The 15,892-nt window shown below is 34.2% G+C and overlaps 1 protein-coding gene and 1 long non-coding RNA gene across 3 annotated transcripts; both read left to right on the top strand.

Moving 5' to 3' along the window:
- The first annotated feature begins 1,932 nt into the window (after window positions 1–1,932).
- On the top strand, window positions 1,933–5,290 carry LOC108206703 (uncharacterized). 2 transcript variants are annotated; one of them, XM_017377089.2, is made up of 4 exons: window positions 1,933–2,067; window positions 2,647–3,324; window positions 4,390–4,531; window positions 5,040–5,290. In XM_017377089.2, the coding sequence occupies exons 2-4, from the start codon at window positions 2,757–2,759 to the stop codon at window positions 5,074–5,076; spliced, it is 747 nt and encodes a 248-aa protein (XP_017232578.1). In that variant the 5' UTR covers window positions 1,933–2,067; window positions 2,647–2,756; the 3' UTR covers window positions 5,077–5,290. The 2 variants fall into 2 exon arrangements, with proteins under 2 accessions (XP_017232578.1, XP_017232576.1); XM_017377087.2 differs by having other exon boundaries at window positions 4,979–5,290.
- Window positions 5,291–8,981: 3,691 nt separating this feature from the next.
- Window positions 8,982–11,611, top strand: LOC135150616 (uncharacterized). Its single transcript, XR_010288820.1, has 3 exons — window positions 8,982–9,209; window positions 10,525–10,717; window positions 11,366–11,611. It is a non-coding gene; the product is annotated as an uncharacterized LOC135150616 (long non-coding RNA).
- The last annotated feature ends 4,281 nt before the right edge of the window (window positions 11,612–15,892 follow it).

The raw sequence follows: 15,892 nt of genomic DNA, 5'->3' as shown, positions 1-15,892 counted from the left end.
ACGATTCTTTAACTTTTTGTTATTAATCTTTGTTGCGTTGTTCCTTTTATCAAAGCACCTACTTCCGGAAGTTATTTAGCAAAAACAAACCTACCTTCGAAAGTTCTCTGCTATATCTTTCCGTTCAATCATGTATTTTGTATCTACATACTACATGAGCCAACTCATAACGTTTTAGTTAATCGATTCAAGAGCTTCCGATTCTTGAATCCAAAAGTTTGTATACTTGCAAATAACATCCAAAAAGTTAATATACTTGATAAATTTCCTAAAATAAATTATAAACTAGTAATAATATAAGTTTAAAGTTTTATTTAAAAGCAAATGTTGGTGGCTTTGTTTTAAAATAATAAGGCCTCCACTTATAATATTAACATAAAAATTTAAAAATAAAATAACCAATAATTTTATAATTATAGACCTATTATACCCACCAGGTACAATAATTACGAAATTATTCACATAAATTATGTCAAACATCCCAAATAAAATTATATATAACTAATGAATATGTTAAAATATAACATAAGATCAATTCGTTTGTAATGTGTACCTTAAATAGACTTTGGTCGAACATATTTGATCATGTTAAATTAACTATCAATTTTTTTTCTCACTCTTTTTATATTTTCAACTCCAAATTGATAAAAAAACAAAAAAAACCCTTGAATATTTTTTTTTAAAAAAGATCCAACAAACGTTAGTCGAGCAAAACGTTTTTTTCAAGGGAAATCTACAAAACTACCTAACTTTTCTTTTATTGTTTTCAAAAAATACTACCTTCCAGAATTATTTTTAAAAATACCTTTTCATAAATTATTTTTTTCAAAAATACTGTTTGCAACTTTTGCAACCTCATTTGCAACTACAGGCGGCGCCAGCCGTGTTGCAACCTCTTTTGCAACTTCATATGCAGCTGAATTCCTGATTTCAAGTTCCAGTTTTCAAATGTCATTTTCGACCTCATTTTCGGAATCGATATCGATATATATATATATATATATATATATATATATGTGTATATATATATATGTGTATATATATATATGTGTATATATATACACATATATATATATATATATCGATATCGATTCCGAAAATGAGGTCGAAAATGACATTTGAAAACTGGAACTTGAAATCAGGATTTGTAATTGCATATATGGTTGCATATGGTTGTATTCAGTTGCATATGGTTGCATTCAGTTGATTCTATTGTAATTTAATGGCCCCGCCAGGGGCACACCATACATCTGTTGTTACTTACAGTTTTCAGTTGCATTTAGTTGCAACTGAGGTTGCAAATGAAGTTGCAAAAGTTGCAACTGCAGTTGCAACCTCATTTGCAACTTTTGCAACCTCATTTACAACTATATATAGTTTTCAGTTGCATTTAGTTGCAACTGAGGTTGCAAATGAAGTTGCAACTGCAGTTGCAAAAGTTGCAACTGCAGTTGCAACTTCATTTGCAACCTCATTTGCAACTTTTGCAACTTACAGTTTTCAGTTGAACTAGTTGCAATTGCAGTTGCAACAGTTGCAACAGTTGCAACTTTCCATTTTTATTTGCAACTTTTGCAACCTCATTTGCAACTTTTGCAAACTCATTTGCAACTTTTGCAATCTCATTTGCAACTTTTACGGCTGCGCCGCCCAAGGTTGCAAATGAGGTTGCAAAAGTTGCAAATCGTATTTTTGAAAAAAAAAATTTATGAAAAGGTATTTTTTAAAACAATGAAAAAGATGGTAGTATTTTTAAAAAAATAATTTTACAGATGGGTATTTTTAAAAAGATCCCTTTTTTCAATTGAACACATTACTGTATTTTATACATAAAATGATTAAAAGATTTTATACATAAAATGATTAAAAAATTATAAAAATATAGGCGGAGACAGAAGAAAATTAAGGGCATTTGATTGGGAGGTACACCACATAAAAACAAACACATAAATTCTTGTGAAAAATCTTTGTTGTTTTATGTATACACATGTATGTATCTATATATCTCTGATACCTAACCTGGGTTTTCTTGCAGAGACAAACGGTTTCCATCTTCTCAAAGACCAGGTAATGCCTCAACCCTTTTCTTTTCTTGTTCTAAAGTTCGCAACTTTCTTACTTTTCTTGATTTTCTGTGTCAAAAAGTTCTCTTTTATGTCTTTCTTGCTTTAATATTCTTTTCCTTAATTATTTTCTTAATGGGGTTTGGTTTTTCAGGTGGTTTTACAATTTTTCTGTTCTTTTAGAGTAATTTTGATGTTGGGTTTTTGTTTGATTGATGGAATAAGCTTTGAATAATGAGAAAATGGACTTTGGTTATGTTTGTATGTTTTGGTATGTCATGTTCTTGTTTTTGTCCCAGGGAATTCTGCAATGAAGATATATATATCTGGGTTTTGACAAATTTGTTTTCGGTTTTCGGGTATTTTGTTTGTCTACATTTGGAGGGCAAGCCATCAGTCATTTGCAACTATTTAGGATAGTGATGGTGTTTTTAATCCAGGTGTTAGTGAAATAGAGAACTTTTTGATAATGGGCATATATAATCAGCATTTGCAGCTAATAGGAATGAGATATTAGACTCGCAAGTTTTTCGAAATAGTTTTTTTTACCTAGGTTTCGTCTCATAATGTTTATTTGTTGTAGGTAACAATAACATAGATTGATTAAAAAGATTGAACTTGCTTACAATGTGAAGAGTTATTGGTGTTTGTGATTATCAATTTCTGGAAAGAAGAAAATTTAAGGCGAATTTAATGGATCATAGTGCCGCAGAAGACAGAGATCTTGAAAGCGGTGGAACAGGTAGTGAAGATGAGATACATAGCAACATTTTTTCGGGAAACAAGCGAGCGAAGCGTATGCTTGGTAGACTTAGAAGTGGCATTCTTGGCTATGATAGACATGCTAATAGTGAATGTAGTTCGAGCACATATAGTAAGTTAGATACATTTTGTGAGGACTCCTATGACAATATAGATTTGGTAGTAGACAAAGATCTAGAACACAGCATAGAGCAGCTGCCTCTTTTGGAGAAGAAGCACATGAATGGGAAAAGAAAAAATTCAATCAGAAAGTCATCTAAACCCCCTCGACCTCCTAAAGGCCCAACACTAAATGTCTCTGACTTGAAGTTGGTTATGGAATTTTCGGAGCTTGCCATGAAGAAACGTGCAAGGATGAAACGCATCAAAGCACTTAGAAAAATGAAAGCTGAGATAGCATCTTCATCTTCTTCATCAGCGTTCTCTTCATCATCATTTAGTGGGAGCCTAGCAGCCATGGTTGTCACGCTTCTCTTTTTTGTTGTGATACTCTTTCAAGGTATAAATGTTATTTCGTGAGTTACTGTGGTTATCATCCTTATCTCTGTATAGGCTTAGAAATTTCGCAGACCATTGATTCATGACTCATATAATCTGTTGAAATTGGAATTATATATTCTAGTCGATCACTCATTTGTTATGTAAGTAGACTTACCTGAATTCTCCGTTATTTAATTTGATTTCCTTTGCATTAGAAGCATGGAAGTAAAAGTTTCTGTATCTAGATGTTCAATCTGTGCTCAGGGTTATGTTTCCTTTAGAGTTCATAGTCATGTAATTTGAAGCTGCGTTTCTTGCTTTTTTGGTGGAATTAGAATCTCTATTTTTCCTAAATGTATTAATAAGACTGATATGGACATTCTGCAGTAATCTTGTAAAGCGTTAGAGTTATATATGTTAAAAAAAATTCCATGAAGAAGGAACAATTGTATCTTTCAAGTCATTAATGGGAGATTCTTCGATTCTGAAGACTTATGAATATAGTCATGTAAAATATATGCCATCTCACTGCAATCCTCTGTGGCACTTGAGATGTTAAGATAGTCATATTTCATTTGCGGCATTTCCTTTCAAGGAAAGTCTGCTTTAGGAATTCTAGATCATTCTTCCATATATGATTATCTGGTCCCGTTCATTTGTATCATTTCTTAAACTAACTCGTAACTGAACCATTTATTTCCATGTTACCCACCACACATAATATTTCCATAGTTCGACAGATATAATTGCATCAATGTCACTGGTGAACCCAGGGTAACACTTGGCATACCCTGATATTTTAGATAATATATCAAGGTAAATTCTAGGGGCTGGAGCACATGCTGAATTATACAATAAACCTGTTTATACTTTAAAATATATTAGTAAAACACCTTCTAGTGGGAAGAATGCAGCAAACCAAATGGCAACATCTCACAAGGAGAGTCATGAAATGCCACAGTTCGTATGTATTTGTGTTTTACAGTTTCTGCAATGCCCTATTTCTCCTTCTCTTTGTTTTTATTTTTTATATTTAAAAATAGGAAACAAATTAAACAATATTTACACCATGTTTATGCTGTAGGCATATTAGCTAGGCACGGGTCTAGTGCAAGCTTACCGGGGTCTCCGGAGTCAACTACAGTGGCACGTGGATTAATATCAGTTAGTTTTCTTAATAGTGCATCAGTAAGGGAAGGCATCGCGAAGAGTTCTGTCGTCCACAAGTATGTTTTCTTCTTTCTTTGCTCTTTTTCACTGCATGTACTTTCCAATTTCCAAAACCTAGCATACCAACAATTAAAATGGAGTGGGTATTATAAGGGGAGAGTTGTCATAGGACAATCAGAATTCTGTAGATTTCCGAGTTTGCAGATGTTCACTGTTAGTAGTTATATCATATATGTCCAGTTATAAAATATTTGTTAGTAGTTTGTATTAATTTTATTGTATTTGTTAGTAGTTTGTATTGATGCAATTAGATAAAGATATATGACCTAGTTGTGCAATAAAATATTCACATTACAAGGATGACATATTATTCCTAGAAAGGCAGCCACTTAGGCACCTGTGGATACTTCCTGGTCTTTTGAGTTAATTTGAAATTTGTAGCATGCCCAGTAGGTTCCGTTCATGGTATTGCAAATTCATGAAAGAATCTTTGCATGTAGCAGTCTACTTTATGTGCTTCATCTGAAGGAAAATTCTGAAAGATGTTACAAATTTGGAATCCAGGCCACAGGATAAAGCTGGTGGAGCTAGTTCTGGATAGTGTGTGCAGTAAAAAAAGGGCAGCGTGAGACACCAACCCTGTTAACTGCTTAGCTCGACTTTGCGAGTTTACTGTAGAATCTTTTTTTGACAGTATTCTGTATGTATATATTACATTTATAAACCCCACTGACGGTTTGAGGAAATAGATTGTAAACTAGTCCCTGTACAATTAGTTGAATTTTATGTTAATCAATTCTTGGGTTCTTCCCCAATTTTGGAGTTTGTAGCAGAAACAGCATGAGTCCAGTCCTTATTTTCTTTTATTGGTTTAAACATCATTACAGACTACAAAGTATAGCCTTATTGTAACTGCTTTGCTTTGGTCAAATTCGTTTGTAGGATCATTTGGTGAAGCAATTCAAATATGCTGGCACCTTCTTCACATCTCTGACAATTGACACACATTTCGAAACTATTACTACAAATTATGGTTCCCAAATTATTTTAATTATTTTATTTAGAATAAAAATTTGACGTTTAAATTTGTATTTAAAAAAAAATTCAAAAAAAAATTATAAAATTATATTTTATATACACCTTAAAATGATTGTCAAACAATTAAAAAAATATAAAGACATGAGAGGAGAAAATATTAATTAATGAGATATAAGATATAGGCACTGTTTAACTTATCTTACTTTCTGAAAATAAGTCACTTTTATTAAAAAAGTAGGTAAATACGTACATTTCCGTCCTCTCAACAAACAAATAGATTGGACCCGAAAATTAAGTAAAATTATCCAAATTTAAAATTTGAGTAGTCAATTAAAACGTGAATCACTAGCGACACTCATATGACACCAATTTTCACAAATTAGGTCCAATTTAAAAATTTCTCTGATTACCGAATGACGAATGTGCATGTCTACTTGTAGCTCTTCTTTTGCATTTGCTTTATCTATTTATTTTTTAATTTATGATGTGATATACACTGTGTTGATTCCAATTGTGGTAAGTTGTCTACTTGTAGCTCTTCTTTTGCATTTGCTTTATCTATTTATTTTTTAATTTATGATTTAATATACACTGTGTTGATTCCAATTGTGGTAAGTGAACTTGCTGAGCAGCATACAGTTGCTCATTCTTGGTTTTAATGTAATCTTTAAACAGTAAAAAGAGAATATGACATGTATTCGGAGGACCGTTCGGATGTGAGTAACAACAGGCACGAAGAAGACATGATCCGGAAATAAGGAAGAGGATTCGTTTAGAAATTCCGAGGATGATCATAATTATCTTTGTAAATTATAATTATGGTCTCTATATTGTAATAATCTTTGGACTAAATTGTATTTAGATGATTTGTTGGGCGATAGTTGTATTGTTAGACATGTTGCGAGAGTTGGAGTCGCGACATGAATTCTAACGGATGTAGGTTTGGGGGCGTCACAATTTATAATAAAATTAAGATATAAAACTAGATTTGTTATAATTAATTTTCATTATAGTATGAAAATATTTAAATAATAAAAGAACATGGATTATTTAAATTTAAAATATATAAAATATAATACATTTATTATTAATACTTAAATATAATATTTATATTATATATAAAAATCGAGGAATTTCGGGAAGGATCTAGACAGAGAGACACTAATCCCTGAACCCGTCCCGATCCCCAATTTTTTTATAGAACTTTTCTCGATCCCATGCCGTACCCGAAAAAACTCCCGATTTCCAGACCCGAACGGGATGGGGAATGGATCAGGTCGTGCGTGGGAGAATGCCCTGTTCCCTTAAAGTTTTTCCAAATTTTAGTTGGCATGTTTTGATTATTTCCATACACGCCGATAATTATGAGACTTATGCTCACATAAATTATCCGATTAAAATCAGTCTTAAATATTGCACGTCATTTGAGAAAAAAATTGGAAAAAATTTTATCCTCGTATTCTCATTCTCATAATAACAATCTCAATAATACACAACTAAACTTAAAAAGCTGATGTTACTCTCAAATAATGGTTCCTATTAGGGGTGGCAATATTGGACCTGACCCAACAACCCAACACGAATTCGACCCGTAAAATACGAATTCGGGTTGGAGTTTTTCGGGTTCGGGTCGAATTCGGGTTGACCCAAAATCAACGCGAAAAAAACGGGTCATTTTCGGGTTGAATTCTGATTTATTTTAGATAAACCAGATTATATTCATACCAATAAAAAGGCAGCTGGTTTTACAAGGTAAAATTAGCCAGGCTCCCACGACCAACCAAACAACTACAATCGACACTACACTAGAGAGACAGACTTACCTAAACTGAAATGAAAACAACAGAGAGCAAGTTTGATCCTTAAACAAACAAAAACATAAATACGTAGCCATTCTCTGTTAATATGCTTCCATCCACCAAAGCTCGATCCTTCCTCTCCTTCTGACTTCGAAATTAATTTCCTCCTGGACCAGCGCCTTCATCCTCATCTTCCCCAGTGAGGTCTATTGGCGCAGCCTTTCCACCACCATGCATCAATTCACCATTGCCAAAGTTTGGCTGCACATCCAGAAAGTCCACATGCGGACCCGAACCCACATCCATATCTAGCTTCTCCTGTAGCTCTGCAAAAGGCTGAGGGACTTCAACAAGAGAAGAAACATGAGACATTCCGTACTGGGCCATACACAAAGCTGCCCTATTTCTGGAGGCATGCACTGAGACGAGTTCGCAGTCCCATTTTGTACCATCTGCCTGCTTCGTTCCATTGTATGTTTTACTCATGTTATTTATTTGTCTTACCACCTATTCTAACTCTTCTTCCTCAATCATGTCTCCATCCTGATCCAAAAGGATCTCATATGCATGCACATTGTCTGATTCCAGGATTACACGAGGAATTCTCTTTTGGTATGCAGTAACCATTGCCTTATGGATGGCTCAGAGCTGCAACTCCAAGAAACCAACGCCTTGCATTGGTCCCATTATTCCCCATAAATACTCCATTCTGTTGTTTCTAGCCAGGATACCTATACCATTTATGTTACCATTCGGCAATGGTTCAGCAATGGTAGAGGCGTGGATGTTAACTTTCACAAAATGGCGCCTCGGAGGCTCCCAACTAGGATCCATGAGAAAGAGAGTAGAGAGGATGGAGATGAAGAAGAGGAACTGTATAGAGAGAGATGATAAGGAGAGAGGCTGGTGAACGAATTTATATCCACAGTCTAACCTGTTACCCTAATTGTGACAACCTGGATTTTCAGGAATTATTCTATTATTTTTATTTGTAATTTTTCCAGAAAAATGAGAAATAAAATCCAATATTTTATTCTAGTTTGATAATTTATAAAACTTATTTGTTTTAATTATATTCCTGGTCTTTGGGGTTATAGAAAATATCTATCAATCGTGCAATTATCTGTTACGAGATTTAATTGAATTATTATTTGTTTATGATTATGTCTGTGTGTGCATTTATTTCCACTTCTAATATTATTATATTAATTTATTAAATTTGTTACTCTTTTAAATGGATCTTTATTTTTATAAAAACATAAAGATAATTTGAAAAATTATTTTAATTGCTCGATAGTGAACATAAATATTTTAGGAGTTTTTAAAATATTAAAAATCTAATTTCTATAAGAACATGATTTTTAATTAGTTTCTGAACGCAACTAACTTCTAAATTTTGTATACATTTTGAAAATGCTCTATAAATCCCGAAACTTTTATTTGATTAGTTTTATGATAGTCCGGGATTTATAAAATTATTTTGATGATGTTTCCTAGATTATAAAATAGCGAGATATTCCGATAATTTAGTTAAAAGCGGGTCCGAGTCAATTGTTTATTCAGATTATTAAAGGCACGTGGAAGTACAAGACTTAACCACGTACCCTTTTCATCACCGCCCTGGTTTTGCCGACCTTCCTCGCTTTATTACAAAACAAATCTCACCCCTCTCATTCCTTTAAATCTCCCGTTCTCACTCTCTCTCGCGTATTTCTCCTCCATTCCTTTTACCCTTGTTCTTTCTTTTTCCACAAAAAGCAATCTCTCCGCTATTTGCTCTTTCTTCTTTCCTCAACCACGGCCGCCAATCTCTGGCCGGATTACCGCCGCCGAGCTTGAGTCGCCGCCTGTGTGTTGGCGAGTCACTCCATCGCACCTGCTATTCGAATATCAATGGGTATAAAGTTTAGTTTCCCTTGTTGAATCAGTGTATATATATGCGTGTATTTACATGTCGGATAATCGAAATTATATTCGGGTGAACGGTGTTTATACGTGTATAATCTGATTTATGTGTGTATAATCTGATTTATATGTGTTTGTATGTATATAAACTGATTATATGCTTGTAATTGAAGGTTGATTGAATTTCTGAGATTGAGATTGGTGTTAGTAATTGTATGATTGAATTGTGTGCTTAATTGATATTTGAACTGGTTGTTGTAAGTTGATTATAAATAGTGCGCCAACTAGTAGTGTAATCGGATGACTTGGGTACTTGAATTATGGGAATATATAACTGAGTATTCAAGCTTTAAGGTCTGAGATTTTTTGTAAATGTTTTCAAAGTGGTGTTTTAAGAGTTTAAGTATTGGGCTAAAAAAAATTTTGATTTACACATATTCGGTTGAATTCTAGATTGCTGTTGATCTGTTTTGAATTACAACTCTGGGATCATAGATTTGAATTATATGCTTAATCTTTGTGTGGTTATGTGCTCCTCAGAGTCTAGTTTATGTGCGTGAAAGAATCGAAGCGATTCGATTAGCGAGCTAGGAGATATGACCGTTTTAGTATAGTATGGTGCTGAAAATTCTGGGCAGGGTTGTCCTGTTCCAGGCTCTGTTTTACAGCTTTAAACTTGGATTTTCTTTCTGAAAATTTTACTGTAGGTTGGAATAATATTTAGGAGTGTCTCATAAAAATTTCGTATTAAAAAGATAAATTTTCAATTTATTAAAAATCATAGACCGAGGGCTGTTTGAACTATTTGTTCTATTTTTCTTTCTTTGCTAGTGCATAGTATGAGGTTATACTTGACTAATTGCATATGATTGATTATTACATTGATTGGCCCGGTTAACCTTGTATATCTAATTAAAAGTGTTTTGCGTATAACAAGTTAGCAATCCTGCTAAAAGATTTTATTATATGTTTACTACAAGTCAAGACAGATTTTCTTATGTGTTTACTGCAAGTCAAGGGATCTTTTTATATTAATAATTCATGTGTTAGCAATAGTATTGGTTGGTTGTTGGCATTGCAAACAGGTGGATAAGCTTATAAACAGAGGAGATGCTGCCGAATTTTCGTTAGAAATTATATGGATTTAATGCCTATAAAAAGGGTTGTTTGTACAACTATGTGCTATGTGTTTATGTGACTGTGGTATGTATATGCGAAGGGTAGATATATATATAGGTCTTAATGCAATTCAGGGTTAGTCAATATGTCTAATCCGACGACTGAAATACTATTTTATCATCGTATAGAATTGAAGACATTGACCGAGGCATTAATCGAGAAGTGATTGAAAGGGTTATTCAGAAATAGCCAAGCAGAATGTTACAAGTTGAAGTAGGACGGAGATTTGTTATAGATAAAAGTGTGTCAGAAGCTGGCAGAAAGGAATGATTATGCGGTATATAGTGTTACTAGGAATCTGAGCTAAACTTTGGAGTTAAGGCAAGTACTTCTACCTTCTCTCGCAATTTAGAAGCAAGTATTTCTACCCTACTCCTCTAGTACCTATAGATACTAAAACCTTCTTTATATCATGATTCAAATTATTTGCAATTACTTTCTTGTGAAGCATATCTAGTACTTTTAAACTTTTTGGTTGAACGGATAACACTTTTGGTATCAACTCTACACTATGATATGCATAAAGAAATTGTTTTAACAAAATGTTATTCTGGCTCTTGAATTACATGATGGAACTGCAGATTGTTTTAAAAATTAAACTATTGGGTTGTTTTTGCGTAAGAGGCTCGGGCACCGGCCCAGCGTGAAAGGTGGCTCCTTAAGCCCGGATTACCGGAATTCGTAATATTTGTCAACCTTGCTGAATAAGCTTGGTTTATGGACTATAGCATGACTGATCATCTGTTATAGCCAGGTGTCCAATTATTTTTAAAGCCCAATAAAATTGTGAATAGTTTAAAAAGAAGTTACCCTGCCTTCAAGAGATATTTGCTTATACATTCATTTCTGCAGTTTTAAATATTTTCACTTCTTTATTATGGCATTGATGTACAACAAATATCAATTTCATTTTGTTATTCTTGCTGAGCATTATTGCTCATTCTTGCTATTCCTTCTAACCCTTTTCAGCTAGGAATAAAGATGATTCACTTAAGACTAGGCAAGGATTGCAAGTGGTTGAGTTTCAAGCAGATGGACAGGTAGAGTATTTAGGACGATGTCATTAAGACTAGATGCAGTTGGAGTTCTGCAATTCAATTCAGTTGGAAATTAGATTTGTTTATTTGGTTATCAGCTACTCTTCTTATAGAGGTTTAGCTGATAATGTTGTTTAATTTGTAAATAAGATTTTATAGTTTTAGTTTCTGATTTCAATGCTGTAGCCTGTGTGCGATCCTGTTTTCAGGGGGTGAAATTGATTTTGAATTAAAGACCTTCTTTTAAAAAAAAAAATAATATCCAGGTTTAGAAATACTTGTTTTTACTTTCTTCCAAAAATACAGGTTTTAAATTGTTTTTCTTTCAGTGGCTCAAAACTACAGGTTTTAAATTATTTTTATTTACACGTGGCACCAGATCCAGACCCCCGGATCTGAGGGTGTCACACTAATTACTAACCCAAGACCAAGTAGAGTTCCAAGAGACGCATGCAGATGAAGAAAAATAAAAGCAAATAAAACAGCCAATAGTCCAGAATCAGCTTTTGGTTGGGAATGAAATAAAATGCTTGGGTAATGACATATTTCAACGGTCTAGCCAGGAAGATCAAAAAGTTTGAATTGTATTTTCAAAGATGCTGCACCATTCCAATCAAGGCCAGTGATGATTGGGCTTTTTAAACCCAGCCTTCTACCATATGGGCTCTTCTAATCCCTTCTTTCGCAAGCCCATCTGCTTCAGAATTAAAACTACGACTTATTTCCTTAAAATCCACCTGATCCAAAACTGAATAAAATGCCAAGTTGGAAGCACTGTTAATCCCAATCTCATATTTTAAGTGATCCAAATAGGTGATTGTTTCTATTGAGTCTGAACAAATCACTACCCTGAAAGTGTTAATAGCTTTCCCAGCAAGAATGTTAATGATGTGCATGCATGCTTCCTTCTCTGCATCCAATGCATTTTGCACTTTAGAAGCACCTGAGAAAATGTACTCCAAGTTTCCTTGTTTAGACCTTATAGTACCCCCTATCCCAGCTTTTGCTTGAGAATTTGATTTCTTTTGGACCGCTCCATCGACCGCTATTACCCAATCATATCTGCTCCTCAAATCTTCCCAAAATTTATCACACTGTTGTTTGTAGCTAAGCCTTATGGCCCCTCTTGGATTGACAGTGAAAAGGTTTGTCAAGTTATTAGACAAAACTCCACTAACTTCAAGCCACTTCTGAATTCTAGCACGCAAAACACTCACAACTCCAGCTCTACTAGCTTTGGAATTTCTGAATACTAGTTCATTTCTGAACAGCCATACGGACCATAGGGTGGCAGATATCGTCATTTGCCAGGCCTCCTTGACCTCTGACTCTGAGATTAACCCCAATAAAGCATTAAGTGAGAATGTTACATATTTGAAACAGTCTCATCTTATGCTCCATGAGTTACAAACCTCATCCCAGCACCACTTTGCCATCTCACATTCTAAGAACAGGTGTTGTAAGGTTTCCTCTTGCATCGAGCACCGGGAACATATTGGAGACAAGTTAAGATTATGAAGCCTTCCAGCCAAAAGAACTTTGGTGGGAAGAACTTTGTGCTCCAATTTCCATAGGAAAAATTTGACTTTAGGAGGAATTTTAAATTTCCAAAAGGACAAGCACTTCGGATTTACTAGCACAACATTAGAAATAGCCATGTAACATTCCTTAGTCGAGAAGCATTTTCCTGAATAGTTCCAAAACCAGACATCTTTGCCATCACCAAATTGAATTGTCGACAAAATCTGATTTAAAATTTCTGCTTGCTCTAACTCCCATGCTCGCAGCTGTCTTGACCAAATGGTTGGTGGCAATCCTCCACAAGATTGCCATATTTCCCACACTAATCTTACTGAGGCAGTCTTTATACCTGATAATTGGAAAAGCCTATCAAATTCCTTCTGCAGAGCTCTTCTCCCATACCAGATATCTTCCCAAAATCTAACGCTACGCCCGTCTTTAATTTTCCAACAAAAACCATTCTTCAACACGCTATGGTCCCACCCCATTTGCCCTATTTTCCTCAGACTAGTCAAAGTACTACTTGAGGACTTATCCAGAGAGATACTAAAGGGATCGTACCCAAACACTCGCCCATACTTGCTCTGCATAGTTACATTCCAGAATTTATCCCTTTCAAGAATACACCTCCACCACCAATTCCCTAACATGGCTGATGTGTTAAATTATAACTACCGCAAGCGCACGGTGTCTATTGTAGTGTAGACTGGCAAATGCGGGTCGTATCCTCGAGGAGACAGATGCTATCAATTTTATTAAGTTACATTCAATTGTTCCCAAATCAACGATGATCGAAAGAAATATTTTTAACTAAATAAACATTATTATATTAACACTAACTAAATAGACACTAAAATAATATGTTAAAAATCCAGGGCAATCAGGTCCACCATGCTTAGACAATGACTGGCTCTAAGCTAAAGCAATTAAAGCGGTCATGAAACTAGAGTTTGTTAATCTCTCTCAAGTATCAACACTCTCGAAACATGCTTACACAAATAATCACTTTTAGTAATCCAATTAATCAGATAATTAAAGCAATGTTAATCTCTCTCGAGTATTAACGCTTTCAGAAATCCAATGATGCTCTCGCACTCAAATTCAATTCTGCTAATTGTATGTGTGCCTCTAGTCGTATATCTCTCGATCATACTCCTATTCGCATAGAATCAATTCATGATATCGGCCGATTACATAAATCAATATTAAAACATATCAATTAGAATTAACCAATCAATCAAATCACTGTTAAATCATGCCAAGATCATAGCGCAAACATGGCTTCCCCTTAAACCCTAGAACACACTACTCGATACTAATTAAACAACTAGAATAATTAAAAGACATAATTAAACTAACAAGTAAAGAGAAGAAAACTATAGAAGAAAACCTTTATTAACCTTCATTGTTGTCATCCAAAAAAGAGTCATGGCTTCTCCTCTAAGTTTCTCTCTAACCCTAACCTACTCTAATATTGTACAATGATAAAAACTAATCCTTCCCCTCTAATAATATAAAGACTTTTTAATATTTAAAATTAATATCCAAATAGAAATCCAAAATCAAGTAGGATTTAGTCTCAAAATTCGCAGCTTTCTGTTCTGTCCAGTTTTCGGGCCTTTCCAGTTGGACTTTGCTTGCTGGACCACTTCTTAATTGAAGGAAATTCCAAGAGCTTCGCGTGGGCTGTAAGATCGTCCAATTCCGACATCTGGAACTCAAGATATGGCCCAAACAGTGCATAAATCGGGTTAAACCCAATAAATTCGAATTTCCTTAGAATTTAGCTATAAAATAGCTGATTTATCTTCAAATCCTTCTCAACTTGGAATTCTTTATTTCCTACAATAAAATATGAAAATATATTAGATAAATATCCAAATCAGTGCAAAATATAATTAAATCTAGGAATAAAATCATATAGAATATATATAAAAATATATTCTATCAAACATCCCCACACTAAGCTTTTGCACGTCCTCGGGCAAATAAGCGAAATAAATCTAAGTCCTAACTAACTAACACCACTTTCGTAGATGACACGATTGCATTGAGCGTATGCAACAAGCCGTTAAACCTCTAGGCAGCCCTAGTAGGACGAGTTTTGTCTCGTGAGGGTTTATAGTGAATCTACCCACAAAATTCATTATTTTCTACCAAGTCTTAAACATGCAACTAATATGAATGCAAAATAAATGAATATGTCTAAGAACAAATCATGAAAGCATCAACCTCGTCAATATATATCCTCAGAATATTCAACAATCAAGGCATTCATCTATCTCACACATTAGTCAAGCAACTCTTCCACTGCAAGTACGGAGTGCATCGTGTGTGCTCAGTATGCTCTCTAGTGAAACAAAACAGAGACCAACAAACTTCACCAGAGTCTTAACCATGAGTCGTTTATCAGAATAATGCTTAAACGCTTCGTTACATTAGAGACAACTACAGCTCAGGATCGCAAAAGAACTTCTATGCCTCTCTTACTTTTCTATATATATATATTTTTTTTTTTTCATGCTCGGTCTAAGGTCGGGACGCTTCTCAGGGTAAGTGAGTTACGACCACCATAAGACTTCGCTATCTCATCCTTTTTCTATTTTTTTTTAAGTCGAGCAATTCTCCAGTAACCAAGGGTTGTGAAAAGTCACCAAGAAAATTTATTTCTAGTACAATTGCACTTAATACCAGCACAAGTACATGGATCGTCCTTTTCATAATTTATCACCCGTTGATCTCAAAGGAGTACTCGATACTTGCAATATTCTATTTTTTTTTCATTTTTTTTAAGAAAGGCATATACATCCTAAAGCTCCCCTAAACTTAAGATTTACATACTCTAAGCTTAAAAGGGAATAGTCAAAATTCTACACTCGACTCATAGATAAAACTCAAGAATTAAGTTAGTCTAAGTCTTGTCTCTAGAGCATTTTAT

Source organism: Daucus carota, chromosome 2, assembly GCF_001625215.2.
Source record: "Daucus carota subsp. sativus chromosome 2, DH1 v3.0, whole genome shotgun sequence".
In the NCBI taxonomy this organism is placed as follows: Eukaryota; Viridiplantae; Streptophyta; class Magnoliopsida; order Apiales; family Apiaceae; genus Daucus; species Daucus carota.
Note: the sequence above shows the minus strand (reverse complement) of the source record. Positions and strands in the feature narration are given on the sequence as shown.

Excerpts from the sequence above, each read along its gene's own strand:
- LOC108206703 (XM_017377087.2), top strand. The coding sequence starts at position 2,757 with ATGGATCATAGTGCCGCAGAAGACAGAGATCTTGAAAGCGGTGGAACA. Across the intron at positions 3,325-4,389 it reads TGTTGTGATACTCTTTCAAG|GCATATTAGCTAGGCACGGG; the intron begins GTATAAATGTTA and ends TTTATGCTGTAG. Across the intron at positions 4,532-4,978 it reads AAGAGTTCTGTCGTCCACAA|TCTACTTTATGTGCTTCATC; the intron begins GTATGTTTTCTT and ends TGCATGTAGCAG.